The following is a 14829-nucleotide window of genomic DNA, read 5'->3' as shown; positions in this document are numbered from 1 at the left end:
GCCTCACTCAACACCTCACCCATCAGAACGGGACCCAGTTCATCTCACATCATATCAGAATCCGTTGAAAGGATATGACCATACATGTCTGAAATAGACACCCCATCAAGCCTATCCAGAGACAGAGTCTCCTTCAACAGGAAAGAGGGTGCGGGAGGTGTAGACAGAATCAATGTGGGGGTGGCAAGCTTGTGTAATGCGTTGGGCTGAGTTCACCACACTCTGCAGTTTCTTGCAATCTTGGGCTGAGCAGTTGCCATACCATATCTACTGAAGATAGCAACCATTTTTTTTAAATTTTTTTAAGGGGTTAATCACCGTCAGCTGTCGGGGGGATTAGGTTCGTTTTTTTAGGTTTTTTTAAAATTTAGAGCACTCAATTCTTTTTTCCAATTAGTAGTGTGGCACCAAAGGAAAGAAGGGAAAAGATTTACGTGAAAAATTGTGATTTTGAAAATACCTAAAAGGACTTCAACTGGGCGGCTGGAATTTCTCAGCTAATTCCTTAAAACCAACAAACCTCCCCTCCACAAACAGATCCCCAAACCGCTCCAGGTCCTTCCCCTCCCAAGATTTAAATGTCGAGTCCAAGCAGCTGGTAGAAAAAGGTGGTTATTACAAATGGGGGCTAGGAAGACCGTGAAAAGAGCTTGAAATGCTGCCTAAATTGTTTCCAAATTCTGAGGGAGGAAACCACCTCTGGATTGGAGGAAATTATGACAGGGAGAAAAGGCACTGGTGCAGTGACTGTTGCACAAAGACTCTTTCTTCCCATACGGATCCGGAATCGCTAAACCACAGCAATATTTTCTGAATATTGGCTGCCCAATAATAAAACAAAAAATTAGAGGGGGCCAGGCCCCCCGATCATCTGTCCCTTTGGAGCAGCATACCATGGATTCAGGGAGTCCTACCTATCCAAATAAAAGAAAATATTGGGCACGATCTAGTGGCCATGCTGCGCCGGACAAGCAGCTCGTCGTGGTGCAGCGTGGCCGAATAAAGCTGGGAGACCCCACTCCCGGGATCTACCTGGCTCGTAACTCCTCGAGAGATTCAACGCGATCTCACGAGACGTTGCAATGTAAATTCCATCCATTGTGGGCGGGATCACATTTTAGCAAATCTGCATATTAGAGCGAGACATGAGTCTCAATCTAATGTGCAGATTCCCAAGGTACCTGAGGCTTTGGGATTCAGCCCCTTCACCTCAGAGACCTTGGATGAGTGCTGTTCAGCATTGGCCCCCATAAACGGGGAACAGATGTAACAGCAGTCCCTCAAGGGATAGAAGGCCCCCAGCTGCATACCGTTTGGGCAGGGTGGTGCTCTGGCACTTCCGGTGCTGCCTGGGCACCTTGGCAGTGCCACCTAGGTGCCAGCATGGCACTGCCAAGGTACCCAGGTGGCATTGCCAGCTAGCATGGGCACTGCCAGGGTGCCAAGTTGGCATTTTTCACGTTGGGCTGGGGTGCCATGCATGGGTATTGGGTAGGTCTGGGGATCCTCCCATAGTGCGTTCGGGCTGGGTGGAGGACGGGGATCGCTTCGGGAGCCTCCGAGTTCGGGGTGCCAATTAAAAATGGTGTCCTGATCTCTCGTTACAGTAGGGCGCTCCTAACTGTACAAAACGGTGTTATGTGCGGCCTTGGCCCCGCATTCCCTGTTGAGGCCCCTTATACAATGTGAGTCGCGTTGAATAGCCATGTGTTTCTCGGCACTGCGAGCGCTGGGAAACATGGCTAAACGCACTCGCCATGGAGCTTTGTTCCCATTTGGTTGTATCGAGCCCATCAATTTGTTGGCCTTATTAAAAAAGGATTTGGGGAGAAAAATGGGGCGGCTCTGAAAGAGAAATAAAAATCTCAGGAGCACGTTCATTTTAATAGTCTGAACCCTACCCACCAAGAATAGGGGAGATTATTCCAATTCTACAAGTCTGCCTTAGTTTCACTAACCAAACTGGTGTGGTTTAATTTATAAAGTCCGGCCCAGTTGTGGGCCATCCGTACCCCCAGATATTGGAAGCCTGTCTTGGCAAAGGCGAGAAGGTAACATCCCCAGTTGGGCTCTCCTCCCAGGGGAGTTGACAGGGCAACATTGACTCTTTTTAAAAATTTGTTTATTGCCTATCCCTGAGGGCAGTTAAGAGTCAACCACATTGCTGGGGTCACATGCCAGATCAGGTAAGGGTGACAGGTTCCCTCTGCGAAAGGTCATGAGTGAACAAGATGGGTTTTTACAACAATTGACAATGCTTTCATGGTCATCTTTAGACTTTTATTTCCAGATTTTTATTGCATTCAAATTCCACCATCTGCCCGAGTGGGATTCGAACCCAGGTCCCCAGAGCATTGCCCTGGGTCTCCGGATTACTAGCCCACTGATGAACCACTACGCCACTGCCACCCCTCTTGCCTAAGTTCACATTGTACCTAGAGAAGGAGCCAAAAGTGCTAAGCAACTTCACTATGTTATTTATGGAGGCTGCTGGGTCGGTAATATAGAGGTAGGTTGTCCACGTAAATGGCCACCAGATGCTCCACACCTCCCCGATTAATACCCCTTCACTTAACACAGTACCTCAGTGCTATAGCAAGTGGCTCTATTGTCAGAGCAATCAGGGGTGGAGACAATGGGGGCAGCATGGTTGCACAGTGGTTAGCACTGCGGTCTCATTGCGCCAAGGTCCCAGGTTCGATCCCGGCTCTGGGTCACTGTCCGTGTGGAGTTTGCACATTCTCCCCGTGTTTGCGTGGGTTTCGCCCCCACAACCCAAAGATGTGCAGGGTAGGTGGATTGGCCACGCTAAATTGCCCCTTGATTGGAAAAAATGAATTGGGTATGCTAATTAAAAAGAAAAGGAGTGGAGACAGTGGACAGTCCTGTCTCGTGCCCCTGTTTAAAAGGAAATAAATTTGTGGTCAAAACCAAACCTCCCAAGAATCTCAAATAAATACTCACAGTCCATTCTATCAAATATCTTTTCAGCATCAAAAGATATAATCACCTCAGTTAAGGGCATTGAAGAGGGGAAAAAGACAACATTTAACAGACAGCGTATATTGGCCGACAATTGTCGACACTTCACGATGCCCATCTGATCCTCCGAGATTATATTTGGGAGGCAAGGCCCAAGCCAAAGCACCAACACCGTGGGAAGTAGCTTAGCGCCAAGTTCAAAAGTGAAATGGGATGGTATGAACCACACTCATTGAGACTTTGTCCCTCTTAAGCAAGGAGATAGAGGCCTGAGGGAGGGTAGAGGGCAGGGATCCCCAGGATAGGGAATCATTGAACATGTCCAGAATTAAAGCTGATCCGAGAACTTCTTGTAGAATTCAATCGGAAAGCCATCCGAAAGCCAGGTGCGTTACCAGATTGCATCAATCCAGTACACTTTAAAATTCAGCAGGGTGTAATGGGGATTCCTACTCGCTGCTTCTCTCCACCTCAACAGTTGAGATGGGTAGGGCGTCCAAAAAGTCAGATATGACCGATCCATTCGCAGGGGGCTCCAATCTATAAAGATCGTGGTAAAAAGATTCAAAAGCCGCATTAATCCGAGGCGGGATAGAATTGGGTATCTGTATGCTCACCCGGGAGGTCACCTGCTGTTTGAGCTGGTGAGCCAAAAGATGACTAGGTAAGATCATGTGAGAATTGGTGGTCCACCTGAAGAATGGACTTCAGCAGCCTCTGCTGCTCCACCCTCGCTGTCCGCACCAAATGTGCTCGATAGATCATTTGCCTCCTAAGGACCACCTTAGGGGCTGCCTCCAGTATGACTTGATTTATTAAGTTTTATATAGTCCTCTATGGCAGTGGACATTTGCTCACAATTTTTAATCTGCTAATAGTCTAATTCCCATGGTGGCTGTTGGGTGGGGCCAGGCTCCAGCGACAATCAACAAAGTGTGGGGAACGGTCCGGAATAACAGATGCTAACGCTGAAGGGAGGGCGATATATCTAGAACAAAAAAATCAATCCGCAAATATACTTTTTAAAAATATTCTCCTTTTTCACATTTTCTCCCACATTTACACCCATCAACAATAAACAATAATCAGCAAGATATGTCAATCCCCATAATAACAACGATCCCATCCGCCCACCAACCCCCAAACCTCAGCCCACCTGTTTACATAAACAAATGACAAAAAGGAATCAGGGATTACCCATAGTCACCCTTAATCTACACAGCCCCCCTCCCCCCACCCCCCCCAACTAATGTTCGATGTTATCCAGTTCTTGAAAGTGCATAATAAATAGTGCCCATGACTTGTAGAACCCCTCCGAGCTTCCCCTCAGTTCGAACTTAACCTTCTCAAGGGTCAAGTATTCCAACAGGTCCCCCCGCCACGCCAGGGCACTGGGTGGAGAGGCTGCTCTCCATCCCAGCAGGATCCGCCTTTGGGCGATCAACGAGGCGAAGGCTATGATATCTGCCTCCGCTCCCGTTTCCAACCCTGGCTGGTCCGACACCCCGAATATGGCCTCCTGGGGACCCGGGTCCAGTTTCACACGCACCACCTTGGAAATTACTCTAAACACCTCCTTCCAGTACTCCCCTAGCTTTGGACAGGACCAAAACATATGAACATTCCTGACAAAATCCCGAACCTGCATGTACCTAAACACTTCTCCCTGCTCCAGCCCATACTTCGCTTCCAGCTCCCTCAATCCTGCAAACCGACCCCGAAGAAACAAATCTTTTAGCGTCTTAATCCCCTTCGTCCCATTTCGGAAAACTTCCATCCCACCACCGTGGCTCAAATCTGTGGTTCCCCTGAATCGGCATTTCCCTTGACCCGAAACCCAACCCGAAGTGTTGGCGAAACTGCCTCCAGATTTTCAATGAAGCTATTATTACCGGACTCCCTGAATATTTCCCCGAAGCTATCGGGAGCGGTGCTGTTGCTAGTGCCTTCAGCCCCGACCCCCTGCACAAACTCTCCTCCATTCTGACCCACTGAGAATCCACCCCTCTGACCCAGCTCCGCACTTTCTCCACATTCGCCGCCCAGTAGTAGTACAACAAGTTCGGGAGACCCAAACCCCCTGACTACCTTCCCCTCTGTAGCAGCACCTTTCTCACTCTGGCCACCTTCCCTCCCCATATGAATGAGGTAATCCTTCCCTCAATCTCCCTGAAAAAAGACTTTGGCAGGAAAATCGGTAGGCATTGAAAAATAAACAGGAATCGCGGCAACACATTAATTTTAACCGCCTGTACCCGACCTGCCAGTGACAGAGGAAGGCCGTCCCACCTTGCCAGATTGGCTTTCACTCTCCCCACCAAACTAGTGATGTTGTACCTGCGAAGCCTCCCCCACTCCCGGGCAACCTGCACCCCCAGATACCTAAAATGAGTCCCTGCTCTACGGAATGGCAGCCCCCCCACCCCCGGCCGAGACAACACAAAGTACTCACTCTTGTCCAGGTTCAACTTGTACCCCGAGAAAGACCCAAATGCCCGCAGTAGCTCCAATATTCCTCCTATCGACGCACTCGGCTCCGACACACACAACAGCAAGTCGTCGGCATATAAGGACACCCTATGCTCTATCCCCCCCCCCCCCGCACTATTCCTTTCCAGGCTCCCGAACTTCTCAATGCGATGGCCAACGGCTCAATCGCAAGTGCAAACAGCAGGGGGGACATAGGACATCCCTGTCTTGTCCCACGGTGGAGAGAGAAATATCTCGAACTGATATTGTTTGTGCAGACACTCGCCTTCGGTTCCTTATATAATAGCTTTACCCAGTTCACAATCCTTGGTCCAATCCCAAACCGCTCCAGCACTTCCATCAGGTATCCCCATTCTACCCGATCAAACGCCTTCTCGGCGTCCAATGCCACAACTACCTCTATTTCCTTTCTTTCCGCCGGTGCCATAACAACGTTCAAAACCCTTCTAATGTTCGAAAACAGCTGCCTCCCTTTCACGAACCCCGTCTGATCCTCCCCTATCACCTTCGGGAGGCACTCCTCCAGCCTACCCGCCAGTACCTTCGCCAACACTTTTACGTCCACATTCAGAAGTGATATGGGCCGATACAACCCACACTCTGTCGGATCCTTATCTTTTTTTAGTAACAGTGAAATCGATGCCTGCCCCAAGGTTTGCGGCAACACCCCCTTCCCTATCGCCTCCTCAAACATCCCCACCATCAGGGGTGCCAACCTATCCTTAAATTTTTTATAACATTCCACCGGAAACTCATCCGGCCCTGCCAGCTTCCCTGACTGCATCCTCCCAATCGCATCCTTTATCTCCTGCTCCACTATTGCTCCTTCTAATGTAGCCCTGTCCCCCCTCCCCTAGCCTCGGGTACTCCAACCCATCGAGAAATTCCTGCATCTCACGGTCTCCTCCGAGTGGCTCTGACTTGTACAACCTCTCATAAAACTCCTCAAAAACCTTGTTAATCAGCACTGGGGCCACCACCAACTTCCCTGCCCTATCCTTCACCTGAAGAATTTCCCTTGCCGCTGCCTCCCTCCGGAGCTGACCTGCTAACATACTGCCTTATCTCCATGTTCATAAACTGCACCCCTTGCTCGTCTCAGTTGGCGCACCGCCTTCCTGGTGGACAGTCGGTCGAAGCTCGCCTGTAGTTCCTTCCTCTTTTCCAGCTTCGCCGGGTCCCCATCCTCTGCATACCTCCTATCTACCTCCAACATCTCATCTATTACCCTCTGCCGCTCCAACCTCTCCTCTTTGTCCACCCTGGCCTTAAACGAAATTACCTCACCTCTCACCACTGCCTTTAGAGCCTCCCAGACAACTGCCTTCGACACCTCACCCGTACAATTGAAACCTACATATTCCTTAATTACCTTTTCAATTTTCTCACAGAATACTTGGTTCCCCAAAAGCCCCACATCCAGTTTCCACCCCGGTCTCTGCACTGCCCCCTTCTCTAGCACCATATCCACCCAATGTGGAGCGTGATCTGACACTGCAATTGCAGAGCATTCCAACCCCTTGACTCCAACCTGCAAAGCCTTCCCCACCACAAAAAAGTCGATCCGCGAGTATACCTTATGGACCGCTGAGAAAAACGAGTACTCACGTTCCCTTGGGTGCAGGAACCTCCAAGGGTCCACCCCTCCCATTTCCACCATTAGCCCAGCCAGCGCCTTCGCCCCCCCTGATGGGACCAGCGAGCGCGGCCGTGATCTGTCCAACCTTGGCTCCTGCACCAGGTTCCAGTCTCTCTCTTCTCCCCCCCCCCCCCCCCCCACACACACACAATCAGCTCATGCGTGTCTAAGTCGGGAAACACCTTCCCAAACACCTTCCTCGTGAATCCCACATCGTCCCAATTGGGACCGTATACACTTAACAGCGCCACTAATCTCCCCTCCAATGCCCCTGTCACAATCACATATCTACCCCCCTGATCTGCCACCACCTTCTCCATCTGGAAGCGTACCCTTTTGCTGACCAGCACCGCTACCCCTCAAGCCCTTCCATCAAATCTGGAGTGAAACACTTGGCTAACCCAGCCCTTTTTAAGTCTCACCTGGTCCTTCACCCTCAAGTGAGTCTCCTGCAGCATTGCTACATCGGCTTTCAAACTTTTAAGATGTGCAAGCACCCTTGACCTCTTGACCGGACCTCCCAGTCCTCTCACGTTCCACGTGACTATCCTTACTGGGGGTCTCTCACCCCCCCCCCCCCCCCCCCACCTTTGTTATCCACCATCACCATACCACCGGGCCCTGCCCCATAAGCCTGACCCGCCCCTGTCCATTGTTAACATCGAACCCCTTCCCCCCCCTCCCAAGAACCCCCCCTACAAAAACATCCCCCAACGTCCCTCCCTCCACCCCCTCTTACTCGCCTCGTAGGCCCATTGAAGCCTGCTATCCAGGCTCCAACGTCCGCAGCCCTCCTCTCACCTCACCCCCGTTCACTAACTGACTCTAGTTAGCTAGCGCGGGTGGCTCCCCCCCGCCAATACCTCTCGCCCCCTTCCGCCCAGTCCCAGAGAAAGAAACACCAAAACAAACCCAACAATCCAACCCCTACAATTCACTAACATAACATTTAACCGTCGCAACACAGAACGCCATTAACTTGAACTCTGTAACAATGCAAAGAGAAGTAAATTTCAATACAAATCAGTAAAAAGAAAGTTGTAACATTTGTACATTTTCCAGCCGCTCAAACACAGTCCATAGTCTCTCTTCCAGTTCCGCTCTTCACGTCTGTCCCAAGCCTTCTGCCCTCACGAACGCCTCAGCCGCCTCCGCTGTCTCAAAATAAAAGTCTTTGGTGTTATATGTTACTCTCAACTTCGCCGGGTACACCACACCAAATCGCACCCCCTTGTACAAAGCCGCCTTCACTTGCCCAAACGCCGCTCGTCTTTTTGCCAACTCCACCGTCCAGTCCTGGTAGATCCGAACCGCAGTACCATCCCACAGCACCTCACGCTTCTGCTTCGCCCAGCTTAATACCTTCTCCTTCATGCAAAACTTATGGAAGCAGATAATTACTGCCCTTGGCGGCTCGTTCACTTTGGGCTTCGGCCTTAAATGACCGATGAGCTCGGTCTTGCTCGTACAGGGTGGGGCTCTCACCCTCCTCCAACAGCTCCGCCAACTTCTTAGCGAAGTATTGCGTTGGCCTTGGGCCCTCTGTCCCTTCGGGCAAGCCCACAATTCTAAAATTGTGCCGCCTTGAGCGGTTTTCCAAGTCTTCCAGCTTTGCTCAGAGCCCTCTGTTAACCTCCACCACCCTCCGCAGCTCGTCCCCCATCGAGGTGACCTGGTCGCTGTGTCGTGTCACGGCCTCCTCCACCTCCTTCATCTTCTCGCCCTGCTCTCTCACCTCGGCCAATGCCTTTGCCACCTCCACCTTGATCGGGCCGAATGCCTCCTCCAACAATGACCTCACCACGACCACCATCTCTTTCCTCAGGATCGCCATGTGCCTCACAAACTGTTTTTCCAGTTCCACCGCCATCACCTCGGTCATCTTCTCCACCATAAGTAGTGCGGTCCCGCCTTGCAGTTCGGCTTCCGCCATCCTGTCAACACTTTTGCTCGTCTTCTCCTTCGGCGGCGAACCTGCGTTTCCTCCTTTCTTTGACGCTGCTTTTCGCATCTTATGGTGGCTTATTGTTTTTTATCTTCTTTCCTTTCTCCTCTCTCCCCCTTCACCCTCCTGCCCTTCATCAATCTGGCATTCTTCTTTTTTGAAAAAAAAAACTTTTATCAAACTTCCATGAATCTTCTTTCTTTCTCCTCTACATTCACCTGGGACTTCAACCTTCTTCTTCCTAGGTGGGAGCCATCCGACGTAGAGCACCCTCCATACATGGCACTCGGGCCTGCCGCCTCGACCTCTTTGAAGCTCCGCCCCCGCTGCTCTGACCTGCCGGGCCCGGCACCTCAGCCCCCGCCGTCCGACACCCGCGCGGAGTTCTTTGCCGGCTTTTAAACTGGCCGCGCTGGCTGCTCGTGGCTGCCCCAAAGGCCGACGATAGTCGGGGGGGTGCGTGAAGATTCGGGGATTTCCCCGAAATCGCCGTGAATCGTGGCTACCGGCGGGAGCTCTTTTTTTTGCGGCCGCCCTGCTCGCCCACCCCACCGGAAGTCCCCAATCCGCAAATATACTTGATGGACATGCAAAAAAACGAAAAACCATTATCGCTTTCATGCAAGAAGCACTAAGGATGTACCCGCCGCCCCCCCATATCTGTGTCAAGAAAGACAACAAAGCCCTGGCCACTCCCGATGGAGCAAATGATTTAGGCTTGAAACAACCCAATCTAGGGTGCAAGACACAATTTAGGTCCCCACCTAAAATGTGCTGATGCAAGTCTAAATTGGCAGGGAGGCCAGCAGGGTATAAATAAAATTTGTATTGTCCCAGTTCGGGGCGTAAATGTTAATCATGACAACCAGGGTGCTCATGAGGGAGTCACAGACAATAACATATTTACCGTCCGGGTGGGAGGGGGGGGGGGCAAATCTTAGAGGCAGAAAACACAGAACTCTTTATTAATTAAAATCTCTGCATCACTGGCCCTACCATCGAAACCCGAATGGAAGACCTGCCTTACTCACCCCCTGGTTGGTTTCTGATCCGCAAATTGGTCTCTTGCAGAAACACTCCACTTTTGGGCGTGATTTAACAGAAAGATTTTTAAGTGTCATTTCTAGCAGGATTGACTGGGAGTTCTCTCCGGCTCTGTCAGCGAGTTCCCCACTGTTGTGTAACCACACTTGGTCATTTTTGGAGTCCTGGGGAGTTTTTTTCCAGCCTAGCCCACACTTGGAATTATTTTCATCACTGGGGAGCTGAACTCACTGGCCAGTCCGGCTCCTCTGAGATTGGGCCACCATTTTGAAAGGGTGCCCCGATCTCTAAGTGAGCTTATGGGTCTCTCACTCCTCCCACACACAAGTGGTGTTACACACATAATAATAATAATCGCTTATTGTCACAAGTAGGCTTCAATGAAGTTACTGAGAAAAGCCCCTAGTTGCCACATTCCGGGCCTGTTCAGGGAGGCCGGTATGGGAATTGAACCCATGGGCATTACCTCACACGTTTGTGTGGACCAGTATAAATCACACCCCAGCTGGGGAGGCGGGGGTGGGCCTCTACTGGCACGTTCCGACTGTGTCATGCTCCTGATCCGGCGGGATGCGGCCGGTAGATCATGCCCTTAAGTTGAGCAAATTCCCTCGATCTCTTCACCAGGCCATTCAAACCCCAATGTTCCAGGTGACCAAAGGAGTTGGAGGTCTCCCACCCACCTCAATCCAGAGTCAGCCATTTCCACCAAGAGAAAATACCCAAGGGGTACTTAAAAGGTACAGCAAACATATCCACCCAAGATGGCCACCACAACAAGTCAAAAGACTGGACAAAGTAACATATCCAGACACCATCAGCAAACTACCCCAGCCCCCATCTCCTCCCCTCCCCCCAATGTCACAACCACACCCAAGTACAAATACAAATAATAATCTTTATTGTCACAAGTAGGCTAAATCGCTGGCTTTGAAAGCAAACCAAGACAGGCCAGCAGCATGGTTCAATTCCCGTAACAGCCTCCCTGAACAGGTGCCAGAATGTGGCGACTAGGGGCTTTTCACAATAACTCCATTTGAAGCCTACTTGTGACAATAAGCGATTTTCAATTCATTTCATTTCATTAACACTGCAATTAAGTTACTGTGTAAAGCCCCTAGATCCCACATTCCGGCACCTATTCAGGTACACAGGGAGAATTCAGAATGTCCAAATTACCTAACAGCACATCTTTCAGGATTTGTGGGAGGAAACCGGAGCACCCATGGAAACCCACGCAGACACCAGGACAACATGCAGACTCCACACAGACAGTAACCCAAGCCGGGAATCGAACCTGGGACCCTGGAGCTGTGAAGCAACAATGCTACCCACTGTGCTACCGTGCTGCCCCTTAAAAGTGAGGCAAACAAAACCTACTGAATCAGACGTGCAGCTAACAAAGCCCTCTCTCTGACCCCGCAGGAGAATTTGGGGATATGTCCCAGTACCAGATGGGAATGGCCAAAGCACTGCGGAGCTTGTCCCAGTCGTAGGTGGGCATTGCTGGGGCACTGCTGATCGTGCCTCAGTCACTGAGCAGCATTGCCGAGGGCATTGGGCATCGACACCATGGTGCAGACATTGGGGGCTGGCAGGGCCAGATGACGCAGGGGCAGCCGGGGCTCAATCCAGCAGCCCCTCCATTCCGAGGCGAACGCCAGGGCCCTGTGGGCCCCATTTAAGGCCACGGTGTTCTTTTGCCCATCGCAAAACCCCTCCTTTTCCTTGAAGCTGTAGAATCTCACCATCACCGCACGTGGTGGATATTCTGGACACGGCCTCGGCCGAAGTGTATGATGGGCTCAATCCAAATCAGGTGGGGATGTGAATCCACCCTTACCCACCATTTTGCCAAACATGCCCAAGAAGTACTCTGTGGACCCAGGGCCCTCCATCCCCTCCGGCATCCCCACAATCTGAATATTTTGTCTCCTGGACCTGTTTTCTGGGCCATTCATCTTGGCTCTTAATGATCTTATTTGTTTCGATCACCGAAGACAATTCAGATTCCAGCAAGGCAATCTGATTGCTGTGGCCTGACATGACCAACTCCATATCTTTGATTGTGGCTCCCTGGGCTTCAATGGTAGGATTTGGTTCCCCCAGAGCTGCTCAAATGGGGGCCAAGGCCTCTTCAAACGATTTCACGAGGTCTTCCGACACAATTCGTCAGTGCTTTTCAAATTCTTTTGCCAAGGTACTAGAAAACACCTCCGCCATTAGTGGGGCGGACGGAACACTAACTCCGCCATTTTGGATGCCAATGAGCTCCGAGAGGCCACAGACTCCGTTGATGGGGTTCTGCTCCCAGCCTTTTTCCTGATTATTGTTTTTGGCCATTTCAGTCACACACAACCTTTTTTATAATAATCACGTGGCTTTCCGTGAGTAAACAATCTGTGGGACGAAGAAAAGGGGCAAAAAGTACAGTACTCCAGTGGGAGCCAGCTCGTTTGCGTCTTTTCCCTACAATGCCCCACCAGAAGTGCAGAACAATGCTCTTATCTCACGGTCCAGTCTACTGAGCCTTTGCTGTAATGCCTTCAATCCAAGGATATTGTTTCCTTCAATATGGAGCCCAAAGTTGCACACACTAATCCAGGTATGGTCTCAGCATGCCCAATTGTAGCAAGGTGTCTTTATTCTTGTACTCCAATCACCTTGTAATACAGGCCAATGTGCCATTTACCTTCCTAATTGCTTGTTGTACCTGCAGTCCCTTGTATGTGCACGCCCAAATCTCTCCGAACATCAGCATTTACAAGCTTCAATTTAAAACATATAATAGATAGGCGCTCTATAAATATAAGTCTTTGACTATGTCATTTTTATGATCCCAAATTTTGAACGCCCTCACAACATCTTTACTATAATCAGTTTATTAAACTCCTTCATGATCGTAAAGGATTCCCAGGACTTCTCCTCTATTGACAAGAGCTCCAGGCAGTTTAATTTTTCTTCCTTCAATTAAGCCTGCTGTATTCGGTGCTTCCAAAGAAGCCTCTTCTACGTTGGGGAGACCACTTTGCGGAATACATTCGCTCCTCTGCATGCATGACCCCAGCCTTCCTGTTGTGTGCCATTTTAACTCAGCACCTTGCCCTCATGTCCGTCGTTGGCTTGCTGCAATGCTCCAGTGAAGCCCGGCGCAAGCTGGAGGAGCAGCATCTCAATGTCCGGTTGGGCACATTGAAGCCCTTGGGGCACAACTTTGAGTTTGGCAACTTTAGATTTTGAACTTTCTCCTCCGTCTTAAACTCCTTTTTAAAATATCCCATCTATGTATTGCTGCAATGCACTCCCCTTCCCCCTGACACACACACACACACACACACTAGGCCATATGTCTTTTGTTCTTAAAGTTGCTACATTTTGTTGCAATCTCTCACAGTTGCAATTTAATATCTAACATATTCTCTCTCTCTTCAGTTAACTCTGCTTTCTCTCCTTACAGATACCTTCAGACCTGCTGAGATTTTCAAGCGTTCTCTGTCCTTGTTTCAGATTCAAGCACCTGCAGTATTTTGCTTATTTTAATCTTTCCTAATGGTTATAATCTCTCTTCTGATACAATCTTTGTAAACCTTGTTTGCACCCTCTTCAGTACGTATAAATCGTTTTAGAATGCAGAATCTTAAGACAAATTGCATTTTATTTGACACAGCCCGTCCGTCTGCTGCCTCACTTTTCAGTATGAAAATTTGAGCAACCTATCTGAATTTGAACTTTTAGCTCGTAAAATCCTGCAGCTAATTTGTTGTGTGCTCTTGTTGGTCAACTGCTCAATCAGTCTATCCACATTAGCCACATTAGAAGAAACCATGGAAACGTTATGGCACATTCAGATGGCCAAAATGTTCTTGTCAAAGATGAGTTACATTGATGAACTTTTCAGGGCGGTGGTCATATTATGTAGAATGATACATATGCCTCTGAGTCACACGGTTCCAGGTTTAAGCCTCAGTCGAGGGCTTGAGCACAAAAATCTAGGTTGATGCTTCAGTGCATTACTGATCGAATATCTGAGGTTTTATTTTCCAGATGAGGTGTTAAACTGAGGCCCCATTTGCTTACTCGGGTGGATATAAAAGATCCCACAGCACTCTTTCAAAGAAGAACAGGGGAGATGCCCCCATCGCCCTGGCCGATATTTGTCCCTCAATAAACATCACAAATACAGATTATCTGGTCATTCTCACGTTGCTGGTTGTGGGAATTTACTTTGTATAAAGTGGCTGTCATGTTTCCTACACTAGAACCGTGACCTCACTTCAAAAGTACTTTATTGTCTCTGAGATGTCTGATAGTTGTGAAAAGGGCCAGAGAAATGCAAGTCTTTCCTCCTTCATCCCTTTATTTGCCATGAGTGAGTATTGCTGTGTTTTGTTTTCCAGAATGTCAAGAAGAAAATGTATGGTTGCACCGAGGCTTTCCTTGCTGACGTCAAGTGGATATTGCACAACTGCATCATATATAACGGTGGTAAATATTTTAATATGCTACTAGGGAACATGCTCCCCCCCTAACATTTTGAAGAATGTGTACTGCTAAAAGCTTCCTCTAGTCTTTAGTTCTTCGTAGGCGCTTGTAGTAAAGGGAAACCCTGCTTCTTGTATGATTGGTAGTATAATTCATAATTGCATTATGTTTCGAATAGACTGTAGCAAATAATCATTTTGCATGTTTGAAAAAGCTACAGTAACGTTAACTGAAGTTCAATGTCATA

At 49.4% G+C, this 14829-nt stretch overlaps 1 protein-coding gene across 11 annotated transcripts in view; it reads left to right on the top strand.

Annotated features, from left to right (window-relative positions):
• The window catches only part of zmynd8 (zinc finger, MYND-type containing 8), a 155476-nt gene that overhangs the window by 90748 nt on the left and 49899 nt on the right, over positions 1-14829 (top strand). For 10 of the 11 annotated variants that reach the window (XM_072515128.1, XM_072515130.1, XM_072515126.1 and 7 more), the window contains one exon: positions 14498-14585. In XM_072515128.1, coding sequence (XP_072371229.1) covers positions 14498-14585 — 88 coding nt within the window. The remainder of the gene's footprint in view (positions 1-14497; positions 14586-14829) is intronic. The other variant, XM_072515121.1, reaches the window with a different exon arrangement.

This window comes from Scyliorhinus torazame, chromosome 8 (genome assembly GCF_047496885.1).
Source record: "Scyliorhinus torazame isolate Kashiwa2021f chromosome 8, sScyTor2.1, whole genome shotgun sequence".
Taxonomy (NCBI): Eukaryota; Metazoa; Chordata; class Chondrichthyes; order Carcharhiniformes; family Scyliorhinidae; genus Scyliorhinus; species Scyliorhinus torazame.
This window is presented reverse-complemented; position numbering and strand designations above follow the sequence as displayed.